The 14,498-nt window shown below is 43.0% G+C and overlaps 1 protein-coding gene across 1 annotated transcript in view; it reads right to left on the reverse strand.

Annotated features, from left to right (window-relative positions):
- LOC123505396 (hemicentin-2-like) overlaps positions 1-14,498 on the reverse strand; it is a 146,408-nt gene that overhangs the window by 7,192 nt on the left and 124,718 nt on the right. Inside the window, exons 9-12 of the mRNA XM_045256615.1 lie at positions 10,493-10,623; positions 8,754-8,907; positions 4,080-4,236; positions 2,195-2,331 (exon numbers count right to left, since the gene is read on the reverse strand). Of these exons, the coding sequence (XP_045112550.1) occupies positions 2,195-2,331; positions 4,080-4,236; positions 8,754-8,907; positions 10,493-10,623 (579 nt within the window). The remainder of the gene's footprint in view (positions 1-2,194; positions 2,332-4,079; positions 4,237-8,753; positions 8,908-10,492; positions 10,624-14,498) is intronic.

Here is a 14,498-nt window from a genome sequence, read left to right on the forward strand (position 1 = left end):
AACAAAACAAGGTCAGAACAGTGAAAGAGGTTGAACTATCACTTCACCAGATCAGAAACTAGAAAAGAAAGACTAAACTCGCCTTCTATTCTTTTTTTTTTGTGTGTGTCTGTGGAAATAACCGCTTTACAGTGCTCCAAATATCAACAGAAGCTCAGAACAGTGAAGGAGGTTAAACTATCACTGCAGCTTCACTACATCACCACCAGAGCACCACATCATTACCACCGGGCCCCACAGATCACGTCACCACTGAGCCCTTTAATGGTCTATAAAAGAAATTCTGTTTTAAGCCACAAACAAAGACATAGATCACTCCTGTTCCTCGTCTCCTTGAGTGGCTTTACGAGATCCTTCCACTGCTATTATTGCTCCTTAATTTAACCCAGAATACAAAACCACTGCACATCCTACAACATTACAATTACTACCCTTATTGTTACTACTACTACTACTACTACTACTACTACTACTACTACTACTATTTCTGTCAAAGCTGGAATAGTATGAACGTTAAATCAGAGCGAGTGAAGTAAATGAGTGTGGCCATAAACAGATAGATAACAAGAGAGGCGAAGCATAAATAAGGAGAGAAAGGAGAAGAGTTAATAGAGGATGAGGTTAGTCCGGAGGAGATAATGGAAACAGGATAAAGAGGAGGAGGAGGAGGAGGAGGAGGAGGAGGAGGAGGAGGAGGAGGAGGAGGAGGAGGAGGAGGAGGAGAAGGAGGAGGAGGAAATGAATATGAAGAGGGAAAGAAACAGTGGAGAGAGAGAGAGAGAGAGAGAGAGAGAGAGAGAGAGAGAGAGAGAGAGAGAGAGAGAGAGAGAGAGAGAGAGAGAGAGAGAGAGAGACGGCAAATGTGATGAAGGGGAGGAAGAGAAAGAGAGATGAAGGGTGGATAAAGAGTGACAGCGAGGGCACAGTGAGAGATTAGGTAAAAGTGAGACATGAGAGATGGCAAGGAAGATGAAAGGCGGAAAACGAGACGTAGTGGCAGCGAGGATGGAGGTGTGCAGTCGAGGCGGTAGGGAAGGCACCACCACACCCACCTGCACCCCTTCATCTCCTTACTTTTAGGTAAATTTGCTTAACGAACATTCCTCCCCACAAGATTTCCTCTAAAATAATTTCCCTTCGTGATAAATTGAATTAGGTTAGGTTGGGGGAAGTTCTTTAGTATTTGGAGGAGTTAATAGTCTTGGGTATAATTTCCAGAGAGGAGTGTTCGCGGAGTCGGTGGGAGTTAGATGGAATTAGGACTCCTGCCCCTACCTAATCACTTTGCTCTCTCCTTAAGACTATTTTCGAAGGCCATAGGGATAATTAATGAAGTTGCTACTGTTACTCCCTTTTCATAATGTAAAATCCTTGTAAAAATATCACTGGAATCATGAAAAAGCAAAAAAGAAGAAAATGAAAAAAAGAAAACGTTATGATAAGTGAGTTTGGGAGAATTGAAGGGCTGAGTGAAAAAAAATAATGAAAGAAAAGAAAACATCATGATAAGTGAGTTTGGATTCCCTTTTCATAATGTAAAATCCTTATAAAAATACCACTGGAATTATGAAAACCCATTAAGAAGCATAACTTCCATAAAATCCTGCAGAAAGATCAGACAACCATACTTCTGAGATTAAGAACTCGGGGATTAGAAGCGACATTCGTTCTTTTGAGAATGCGAATATTTGAGACTTGGGACGAATACTTGGGACTTGTGTGATTGAGGAGAACGAAGATATACATAGCTTTGTTCCTTTGTGTAATGGGTAGAGATTCGGGGAACGTTCACAAGTTCACAATATCAGAAATGAGTCTGCTCTCCATACTGTTCCTTTGTGTAATGGGTAGAGATTCGGGGAACGTTCACAAGTTCACAATATCAGGAAGGAGTCTGCTCTCCATACAACAACTCCATCACTTCATCAGGTTCAGAGGAGCCGCGTACCTTGCTCGGCCAACGTCAGATTATGATGCTCAGTAATTGCTAACTTAGTTGTTTTGGCTTCCTCCGCACATATTCTGCTTCCCATAGTTATCTTGTGTTAACTGATTGCTACGTCCGGGTAAACACATTCCAGCTGCTACATCTCACCACCGACATTGGTCGCACAATAACAGGTATTAATAGATATACTAGTAAAGGAACATTATTAATATCACGCATGCAGAAGCGACACCCTCATACACTCACCTGCAGCAACGATATGGAAGACACAAGGGTGACTTTGCACGCCAATGCTATTGTTGGCCCAGCACAGCAGTGTCCCATAGTCCAGCTCGTTCATCGGGGTGTAGTTGACTCGAGACTCGGTACCAACCACAACAAACCTGTAGCACAACACACAACACTAGCATCAGTTTCACTCCGCAGCGTCTCTAATAAAGATGATGCACAGGCGAAGATCAGTCACCTTAGCTGCTTTTACGTTGGTTAAAGTTAGGTTTTGCTAGATTAGGTTTGCTTAGGTTTGGTTTGTTTGGTTAGGTTTGATTAGGATAGTTAAGATTATGAAAATTAACCTAACTTGGCTTAAGAAAATTGGGATGGAATGGCTAGTCTTCACCTACGGGTAGTCTGCATGAGGGAGCATTGGTATAGATACAAAAAGTGATAGGAATGAATTTGAACTTGCAGAGAAGAACAATTTGAAGAGGCGAACACTGTCAACAAGATCAAACGTAACGTAAATCTAACTTCTCCTTTTTTTTTTTTTTTTTCAGACAGTCTCACAAAAAAAAAAAAACCTTGCTGGAAAATATCTAACAGCAAACACGCCTTCAACACAAATCACTATAAAATAAATCATAGCTATAGCAACACTTTGGCACCAGACACACAGCACCACAACCTCGCTATATCACCACCGAACAACCTCACCTGCTCCAACCACACCACCATCACCACCACACCGCCCATAAATCATTACTTGCAGCCGCTATGCACACCACTTTCATATAAATCACAGATCGCAGCAATAACACTTCAACACAAGCCACTCGCGTCACGCACCTGCAACCCTACCACTGCTATATGCACGAACAGCATTCATTACCGACTTACACCTGTCACCTGCCTTTATGCTCAACAGTACCAATCCCTCCACGCCACATATTCTCACTCTACGAATTTGTTTTTTATGGTTTTTTATGTTATTTCAACCCCATCACTGTGCCTCCACCTATACGTATGTAGATTATACCATCTCTTATTTCCTTATTTCTCATTTATTCTTATTTTTTTTCATCTTATGCTATCACATATATTTTATTATGGTACTTTAACACCATTACAGTCCCTCCACCTACTTAAATTATACCATCACTTCTTATTTTCCTTATTTCTCATTTACTTTTTTTCTTTTTTGCATCTTATACTACTACACACGTTTTATTTTCCATTTCTCTTTCTTTCCCTTCTTTTTCACACTCTTGTTTTCCTGCAAATATTACTGTATCTTCACACTTGTTGCTTTAATTTCTCATCTCACACAAACAACCTTACTTTTCGTATTTTCTCACTCTAACACTAACCTACCTTTACTTCGCATTGACATTCACGAACAGTATTAGTTGTAGATTATTACCTTCGTTTTTCTCTTTCATAATGTGCTTAATTACTACCATTTTTAATTTCAATACCAAACAAAAGAATCTTACCGGGCTTCTACAATATCCCGAGGCACAAGGAGTAGTAGCAGTTAGATTGGGTCCTATATATACACAGTAATAGCGCAAGGAGTAGCAGCAGGTATATAGATTGCGTCCTTCATATACGTACACAATAATAAAGTTGGTGCATGGTAGTGAAATCAAACAGTTTACTTGGCCAACACTGATACAAACAATATTACGCATTACTCTTCTTTTCCTATTGTGGTTAATTTCTATCTATTAATATAACAACCTAGTATAAAATAAAATAATATAACGGTTTTACTGCAGAAAGCATCACCATCACCACCACCATCCAGCATCACCAACACCAAGCTATACCCTCACCATCACCACCACCACCACCACCACCACCACGTCAGCACCAGCACCCTCCTTCACCTGCACAGCAGCCCGCCACTTACCGCCCGTCCGGCACGTCTATCGCCTCCGCCGTGTTGTTGAAGGTCCAGCGGAAAGTCACCTTGGGCGGGTTGGCGTCCACTCGGCAAGACACTTCAGCGTTCTCCAGTTTGGCCACCGAATGCTGCGTCCTCTCCTGCCTCCCACACACTGGAGCATCTGCAGAAGGAATGGCAACAATGAGTGTGTTCTTCGAGGTAGATATTTCTCCATGCATGAACAATTTACCAACAAGATTTCCTTCCATGGTGAAGTAATTAGGTCAGGTTAGACAAGGATGGGTAGGGTTGGATTATGTTGGGTAGGATAAAGTGAGGTGACGTTAAAGGATTTTATTAGTTGGAGGAATTATTGTGGGTGAAAATTTCTTGTATAGAAGTGGAAGTGAAGCTGAGTGGCGTCACAACAACTAAGGTCATATGACATCGAAATATTTGCATAATACACATATACACGCACGCACACACACACACAAAAAAAAAAAAAAAAAAAAAAAAAAGAGTAATTGTAAGAGTAAAATGAAGGATAGATAAACTTTGCAAAAATAAGACATAATTGAAATTTGATAGAAAAATAAATAAATGAATAAATAAGAACAAACTTTTCACGCAGGTATCTTTGAAGATGCATAATTTTACACAGACGCACATACGCTCGTACAACAATCCCTCCACCTGCCATACATTCCACAAAATCATCCGGCTGGAATGATGAAGCAACTATCTGGAAGCGGCACAATGCTGTTTTCCGGCGTTCCAGGCTTTGATGTTGCTACAAGTCCTGAGGAAATATGACGACGAGATGGAGAGGGAAAGGACAGAAGCTTTGAGGTGAATGGCGGTGATCTAAGGGACGGTATAAGGCTGACCCGGGCAGAGTTAGGGCCAATCAAGGGCACATTAGCGGTGATTGCTACATTCACCTGCCTGGTCGATGCTGGTTCCTCCCTTCCACCCTCCCCCATCCACCACCAACTAACTCCAAACACAAGACTCGGACCTGGCAATCACTTACGCATGTTTATATGATTTGGTTTCTTTCTATTTTTGTACTTTTTCTTTATTTAACAAACGACAGGATGTGTTAGGAATTACCATCGTTACTAGTTTGTCTATTGCTTTTGTTATCATTCTTGTTTTTCTTTTGCATATCCTTTTGTTCTTGAAAAAAAAAAAAAAAAAAAAACACTATCATTACCGTTATCATGTTTTTTGTTACTGTTGGTGCTGTTGTTATTGCTATTATTCTTTTACCTCTTCGTGTCTCCTCCTACTCTTCCTTCTTATTATTATCAAATCTTCCTTCTTCCTTCTCTTCCTCCTCCTCTTCTTCTTCATCCAATTACAACGATTACTCTCATAATGACGCAATATCACCAGTAGTGTGTTCCTTTCATCTCAGAGCAACGCAACCTTGACTCATACGTGGGGGGTCTGTCGTGGCTCCGCTGTGGTGGTGGTGGTGGTGGTGGTGGTGGTGGTGTGGGAGCAGTGAGGTGGTTATAGTGTAGGTGATGGTGGTGGTATATATGATAAAAGGTGCTGTGTTTGTGGTAATGATGGTGACGATTGTGGTTTACATGTTGTAGTGCTGTGGTGTTGTGATGGTGATGAAAACAGTTAGGGAGGGATTATAGCTAGATGTTTTATTGTAGTAGTATTGTAGTAGTAGTAGTAGTAGTAGTAGTAGTAGTAGTAGTAGTAGGAGTAGGAAGGAATCATTATTATTGTTATTATTGTTATTATTATTATCATTATTATTATTATTATTATTGTCATTATCATCATCACCATTATTACTATTATTACTTTTGTTGTTGGTGTTGCTGCTGCTCCCTGTTGTTGTTAAGATTAGTAACAGTGGTAGCAACAGCATAATATCGGAAGCAGCAAGAGTTAATTTAAGTTGAACTCTTGAATACAGAGAAAACAACAACAACAGCAGCAACAACAACAACAGCAGCAGCAGCAACAGCAACATAAACCCAAGGCTACATCATATCGAATTTTTCCACATTTCACTCTCAAGCCATTTTTTTTCAATGCTTCTCACTCGCAATCTTACATTTCGTATTTTTCATTCACATTTTTCCCCTCATTTCTCATTCCCTCTTGTTTCTCATCACTATCTATCACACTTTTATTTCCAGCTTTTCTCATCCGCGCTTTTTTTGTTCCCTTTACCTGTTATTTTTACCCTAAAGCTCCTCTCTCTCACTGAAACCTTACAGTGCTGCTCTGATCAATCTGAGCACGCTATCGTCTTTAACATACAGTTCTGGATGGAGTGGAATACTAAACAAAAGAGAGAAAAAAATCATGTGAAGATACGAAACATTTTTTTTTCTTTTATATATACTTTTTACATACATGCGTTACGACATTACGGTTGTTAGCGCATAGGGTCAGTAAACAACACAACTCCGATGGGTGTTAGCGCGTAGTGTTGTTTATATGGCTACCGTGTATGGCTGTCACCTCATTATGGCAGAATTATGGATGATGTGAACCAGAGGGACTTTATACTGGGGATTTGAGGCAATGGAAGTCAGTAAACAGCACGGTAACGGTGGTTTGGCGTGTCGGTTTGTTTTCCTGGTTAACTTGTACCCTTACAGTCCTCTAGCAACTTTGTGGACGGCCTGAACCAAGGGAGTAAGCGGTTATGGATACAGGGCAACGCTTAACCCAGCAAACAATACGTCTCTGATCGTTGTTAGTGTGTAGGGTTGTTTATATAGTCATCTTGTATGATTGTCACAGCCGTAATGACAATTGGTAACAATATAAAAGCTATAGATCCATAACAGATTCAATGGATCACGGCTTATAGTAATTATCCTGATTATGATGTAGGCATCTAATTAAACGTCAGGTATAAAAGAAATTCAAACAACCGTCTGACAGAATTATGGGTAAACTGGCCGTGAGAGAGTTTAAGTTAGAAATTTGAAGCCACGCTCCAGTCAGTTGACAACACACCTCTATTCTGCGCCACATTTCCTCACCATTTCGTTCATTGATTTGATTTGATTAATTTATTGCACCGTAGTGTCAGGTAAGTGTACAAAAGGTGGCTCGTAAGTAACAACCAGGAAATAAGTTGTGTCTTTTAGTATATACATTAAGTATAGCCTATTTGGTGCTGGAGATGAAGCGTGACAAGAGTAATGCTGCTACGTAAGATATGTTGGTACACACGAGACTGCTTTTATTAATGTGTTTTGTCCACTTTTTCTTCCTCCTAAGACAGTGAAGCTCCAGTGACATTAGTAAGGGAAATAAGACCGAGGGGATGGGAACACACACACACACACACACACACACACACACACACACACACACACACACACACACAAACTAATCCCTCTTCCCTTGACATAGTCTGAGTGGCTTACCCAGCTACACTACACTATTTTATAATTCTCTCTCTCTCTCTCTCTCTCTCTCTCTCTCTCTCTCTCTCTCTCTCTCTCTCTGTACCTACCATTAAAACGAACATTACTTAACTCAGTAGAGAGAGTACAAGGACCAAGGACATGAAGGGTACCAAGTAGGCGAAGTTCAAGCCACGAGGAAAGATTAGGCAAGTTATAGTTAATCAAATTGGAGGAAAGCCAAGACAAGTTAAACAGCGACCCAAACTGCAGGAAACACAGAAAATAGGAGATGTAACACGGTGCACGAATGTGGAGGAGAAAGGGAAAAGAAAATACAAGGATAGATGTAAAAGATTTGGGTCAGTGAGGAAACGGAACCGCAAGAGAATACAGGAAACTTAACGCGAAAAGAGGAAATGAAATGTGTTCTGATAGTTTAGAAAATCAGGAAAATTATCGTAAAAAGAGATGTGTGCAAACAATAAACGTAAAAGAAAAATAATAATGAAAATGTTTGAAAATAAAAGTTGAGACATTACGAGCTTGATTCATACGGAAAGGTGAATACAAATACTCGTTGGTGTAATCTAATGCACACACACACACACACACACACACACACACACACACACACACACACACACACACACACACACACACACACACACACACACACACACACACACACACACACACACACACACACATCTTCAGGTCCTTGACAGTGATGGAAATTGACAAAAGCTGCTTTACTTACTGCATTGTATAATATTCTAGGAACAAAGTTGTCGGTAAATGTTCAAATGTAAGTCTAGACAGCAGCACTTCAGTCATAAGCTTACTCTGACCACCAGCAAAAGGACACTCTCTCTCTTTTTCTTTTTTCTCTTTTATGTAAGAGAAATACTGGCCAAGGACAACAAAACGTACTCGCATAAAAGAAAAAAAAGTCACTGAGCTGCTGGTTCCTTTAGCCAAAATCAGATAAGTGTATGAAACAATCTTCTAAATAAAATGGTAGATCATAAAATAATGTCTACGCAAACTATTTACATGAAGCCAACACACACACACACACACACTAACCGTTTTTTCTTGTCCTTTACTAAGTTAGCAAGAACAAGTGAAGGTGAAAGGTAAACTTAATCCTTTCTATGACTCGTATAAAAAAAAAAAAAAAACTGAGAATAAAGAATAGTGAGCTAGCTAGAAAGAAAAAAAGAAAAGAAAATAATAATAAAAAAAAAACTTCCACCCGGAAACATGCAACTCACACACACACACGCAGGGTACTCACACTTGACGTCGAGGTGCAGGGCGGGAGAGGAGGAGGTGGCCCTTGCGTTGGTGGCCTCGCACGTGTAGTCCCCACCTCTCGCCCTAGTGACTCGCTGCACCACTAGGGACATGTTGGATACGAACACTCCTTTCCCTGCCACCAGCTGCACCCCCTGTCACGCCGGCCAAGGTAGACAGCATGCAAAGACGAGGACACGGAAGAGGAGGAGGAGGAGGAGGAGGAGGAGGAGGAGGAAACAAAAATGAAACAGTATACAATGTGTAAAATATGTGATAAAATTTAGTTCTTGGTGTTTATATCAGAGAGAGAGAGAGAGAGAGAGAGAGAGAGAGAGAGAGAGAGAGAGAGAGAGAGAGAGAGAGAGAGAGAGAGAGCAAGGTCTACGGTTCAATTCGGTTCCACAAATATAAGTTAAGGCAAAAACGAGCCACAGGAAAAATACATGTACAGAATCAAATGAGAAATATGAGTATTGGTTTTAATCTTGAATCTGTCTGAAAAAGAAGAAGAAAAAAAAAAAAACAAGAAATCTGATAAACAAGCATACATATAAACGAAAAAAGAAACGAAATCAAGTAAAAGGAAAAAAAAAAAAAAAGGCTCTGTATTTTTAACTACCTACCCTTCCCTGACACACACACACACACACACACACATTTTTTTTTTAGCTCCACGCGTCATTTCAATCTTTATCAAGTTCCAAGAAGGAGGAGTGAAATTCCAACATCCTGGCAGCGCTCCCTTCTTCTCCTCCTTCTCCATCCCACACGTGTCTTCCTCCCTTCTTATTTTTCCGTCTTCATTTTTAATCAGGCGGAACGAAGTATAATCTTTAATGAATTATCTTGAAAAATGCATGTATTCTTTATTCAGTGGACGAGAGAATGTATTGGAAGGGATTATATTTTATTTTGATGGGAGAAAGGGAGAAAGAATATAGATTAGGTACACCTTATATAGATGGAGACGCCTTATGCAGGAATATAGGTATGAATATGAATAGTTATACACTCTGTGCTCTCTATGCTCTCTCTCTCTCTCTCTCTCTCTCTCTCTCGTCGCATTCTAGCACGCTCACGTTACACTCATCACCACTCTGAGGAACTCTTAACATATGATCCTGACGAGTGGGATGAATTTAATATTGCTCCAAATTCACAAATGCTTCCTCTCCTTCCTTAATGGTCTTTCTGTCTTTCGTCTTCTTAATACTTCCTCCCTCTCTCTTCCCCTCTTATTGTTCGCTTTGTCATATCATAAAAAGATTAAAAAGATTAGCCAACCCAGTTTATTTTGGATTGGGTACGGTTGTTTAATTTGTTCCCAATCTAATCTAACCTAACTTACATAATTAATACGTGCAGCTCATTTTTGTAGTAGGTGCGCAAAAGCAGAGAGTTTAATACATTCAGCGAGAGTAAACAGTGAAAGAAGCGAAATAGTAGTTAAGGACAATGAAATGAGGTTAACTTGAGATGATAGACAACGGATACGAGACTAAAGCATTTAATTTCCGGCAAGTCCATGATTAGCTGTCTTCAGGTGGTAACGATGGGATGAGTTATCTAATTTAACCTAACTTACCCTTACATAACCAGAACTCATAATTCAATTGGTTTCTTCTCTCAGGCTGATGATGCTGGAGTTTTATTACATTACCTAACCATAACTCAATTCCACAAATAACTACAATGACATAATGTAATCAATTATTTCTTCCGTTCACTGATACTCACATTGTGTCTCCAGGCCACTTTTGAGATGGAGGGTTTGGCCTTGACTGAACACTCGAAGTACACGTCATCTCCCTCCTTGATCCTCGCGGGGTCCAGAGAGCGGCCCAGACTCACCTCCACCACAGGCGCGTCTAGGGAGAGACAGACGTAACAGACGACCCAAAAGCAAGGGGTGGAAGGCAAGAACGAAGGGAAGGCTTGATTGGGATAGTGTAAGGTGCAAGGTGGGCAGGCTGGAGCTATTGTGTGTGGCAGAGCGGGCACACTGGGATGGTATAGTTAATGAGTGTAGTGTGGTGGCTGGGCTGGGGAGGTTTACAGACAGAAGATGGAATGAGTCTCGAGGGAAAACAATGTTAACAAAACTCATGAACAAAAGAACTGGAAGCAGAAGTTAAAGGAAAGTTAGTAGAGTGTAGTATAATGCATTTAGTGGTGTAGAATAGGGGATGCAGTGAGGCTTGGAGAGAGAGACACAGACAGTCATGAAGCAGGGAGGATCATGTGAAATGTAGAAAGTAAGAGTAAGTTAGCGTGATGTGATAACTGGATTGGGAGAATGTAGGAGAGGAGATACAGCGAGTCTGCAAAAGGAACAGGCACAACAGTCATAAGACAGTGAGGAGCGCAGGAGAGATAGGGATTAGAGAGAGTTAGTGTGTTATAGTGAATGGGATGGAGGAATGCAAGGGAGACGAAGACAGTGAGAGAATCTAGAGAGGAAAACAGACTTATGGAGCAAGGGTGTGTAAGAGAGGGCAGGAATGTGAAGAAAGTTGTGGAGTTAGTGTACTTTACGCAGTGCTTAGACTAGGAGAGTGCAGAAGAGACAGTGAAGTGGAGCTGGGGAGCGAGAAGTACGCGGGTGAGGTCCCCAGAGAGCCTCAGACTCCGTGTCGTGATTGCCTTCAAGAGAGTAACTTTTCCCCTCAGAACAGTTCCCCTTTTCTAACCTTCCTCGTCCACACATTTTCTTTATATTTAACCTCAAAGCAAACCTACTTAAGCTCATCTAATTTTGCTCATTATTAGTCTTTAGGAGTGTAAGTTTCCTCTCGGAACATTTCCTTTTATGGATGTTTCCCTTTTTCCAGGCATTTTTATATTTTCTTGATATCTAATCTTTAAGATAAACCCATTAACTTAACAATCTTAATCATTAACGGCATTGGTTTCAGTCAGTGTCTCGTTATACTGGGTGCTTTTATTTTATTTTTTTTTTCTTTAGAGGAGTTTGACTCATGTCTCTCCACTGGAGGGGCTCCACTCCCCCACCAGAAGAGTTTGGGACGTCTCTCTCCACTGGAAGGGCTCCACCTGCCCCACCAGATAAGTTTGGGACGTCTCTCTCCACTGGAAGGGCTCCACCTCCCCCACCAGAGGAATTCGACTCGTCTCTCTCCACTGGAGGGCTCCACCTCCCCACCAGAGGAGTTTAGGACGTCTCTCTCCACTGGAGGGCTCCACCTGCCCCACCAGAGGAGTTTGACTCATGTCTCTCCACTGGAGGGGCTCCACCTGCCCCACCAGAGGAGTTTGACGTCTCTCTCCAGTGGAAGGGCTCCACCTGCCCCACCAGAGGAGTTTAGGACGTCTCTCTCCAGTGGAAGGGCTCCACCTGCCCCACCAGAGGAGTTTGACTCATGTCTCTCCACTGGAGGGCTCCACCTGCCCCACCAGAGGAGTTTGACTCTCTCTCCACTGGAGGGCTCCACCTGCCCCACCAGAGGAGTTTGACGTCTCTCTCCACTGGAGGGCTCCACCTGCCCCACCAGAGGAGTTTGACGTCTCTCTCCACTGGAGGGCTCCACCTGCCCCACCAGAGGAGTTTGACCACTGGAGGGCTCCACCTGCCCCACCAGAGGAGTTTGACTCTCTCTCCACTGGAGGGCTCCACCTGCCCCACCAGAGGAGTTTGACGTCTCTCTCCACTGGAGGGCTCCACCTGCCCCACCAGAGGAGTTTGACTCTCTCTCCACTGGAGGGCTCCACCTGCCCCACCAGAGGAGTTTGACGTCTCTCTCCACTGGAGGGCTCCACCTGCCCCACCAGAGGAGTTTGACTCTCTCTCCACTGGAGGGCTCCACCTGCCCCACCAGAGGAGTTTGACGTCTCTCTCCACTGGAGGGCTCCACCTGCCCCACCAGAGGAGTTTGACTCTCTCTCCACTGGAGGGCTCCACCTGCCCCACCAGAGGAGTTTGACGTCTCTCTCCACTGGAGGGCTCCACCTGCCCCACCAGAGGAGTTTGACGTCTCTCCACTGGAGGGCTCCACCTGCCCCACCAGAGGAGTTTGACGTCTCTCTCCACTGGAGGGCTCCACCTGCCCCACCAGAGGAGTTTGACGTCTCTCACTGGAGGGCTCCACCTGCCCCACCAGAGGAGTTTGACGTCTCTCTCCACTGGAGGGCTCCACCTGCCCCATCAGAGGAGTTTGACGTCTCTCTCCACTGGAGGGCTCCACCTGCCCCACCAGAGGAGTTTGACGTCTCTCTCCACTGGAGGGCTCCACCTGCCCCACCAGAGGAGTTTGACGTCTCTCTCACTGGAGGGCTCCACCTGCCCCATCAGAGGAGTTTGACGTCTCTCTCCACTGGAGGGCTCCACCTGCCCCATCAGAGGAGTTTGACGTCTCTCTCCACTGGAGGGCTCCACCTGCCCCATCAGAGGAGTTTGACTCGTCTCTCTCCACTGGAGGGCTCCACCTGCCCCATCAGAGGAGTTTGACTCGTCTCTCCACTGGAGGGCTCCACCTGCCCCATCAGAGGAGTTTGACGTCTCTCTCCACTGGAGGGCTCCACCTGCCCCATCAGAGGAGTTTGACTCGTCTCTCTCCACTGGAGGGGCTCCACCTGCCCCATCAGAGGAGTTTGACTCGTCTCTCTCCACTGGAGGGGCTCCACCTGCCCCATCAGAGGAGTTTGTCTTGTCTCTTTCCCCTGGAGGGCGGTGGGCTCTCCTTGGCCTTGCTCTCTGTGCACGGCATGCCCGCCTCCTGGCCGCAGCGCCAAGGCTCCGGCTCTGCCCCCGGCGCCGGGGTCCAGCTCGGCCCGGGTTAAGGCAACACGCGTCACCAGACTGCCGAGCTCCTCTGTGCCATGCAGGAAATCTTTTCCTTACACTTACAATTTTTAAACCTTTTGGGAATTTTTAATCCGAACGGAGTGCTATCAAGTATATCTAAATGGAGAAATATCAGGGAATAAAATGCGTATAAGGGAATATTTCTCATAAGGAATTATCTTTGAAAAGGAACATGTCATCTGCTCTCCTATTCCATGTCATCCTAGCAAGACTGTACGTAAACTCTTCAGTTGTCTTTCCCACTGTCTAATGTCACCCATAGGTTCTCGTTTCATTGATCTTATTGTTTGTCGCTGGTGCCATTTCTCTTAATTTGTGTATTTCACGTATTGAGGAGATAGTAAAGGGTGCAGAAAACATGGAAATGTCCACTGCTTGCCCCTAATCCACCTCACTCATCAACCCCAGAATAAAAAAAAGAAGAAAACAATAATGGGAGCTCAGTTTTGTCCCGTAGATGTTTATATACTTGAGGATGATGTCTTCAACTATAAGGAAGTATACCACATATAATAGTTCAACTTTTGATTGCAATGCTGGAAGGTTTCAGACAACTTACGACTTGAGGTACAAGAAGTTCCGGCGGAATGATAATTGGTTAAGTCTGTGCTTTGAACTTAATACAAACTTAGTTAAAGATTCCCCCAAGGAAGCATTCGAGAGAGGCCCACCTCTCACATCAGTGCTGAGCTTTGTCTGAACTAAAATGGCGCCTGCAGCACAATTTTGAGAAGCTTCAGCTCCATAATTATCATAACATCAGCTTAAAAATACTGTTTTTAAATTCCTTGTTTGAATAATAAAATAAAGTTAATGGTTGCTTGTAATTATGTTGAAACACTCATTAATCCATCATCTACGAATCTTTAAAAGCAGAATTCACAATAGAAGTTTATATAAAATTATTCGCAATAGACAGAC

This window comes from Portunus trituberculatus, chromosome 18 (assembly GCF_017591435.1).
Source record: "Portunus trituberculatus isolate SZX2019 chromosome 18, ASM1759143v1, whole genome shotgun sequence".
NCBI classification, from domain to species: domain Eukaryota; kingdom Metazoa; phylum Arthropoda; class Malacostraca; order Decapoda; family Portunidae; genus Portunus; species Portunus trituberculatus.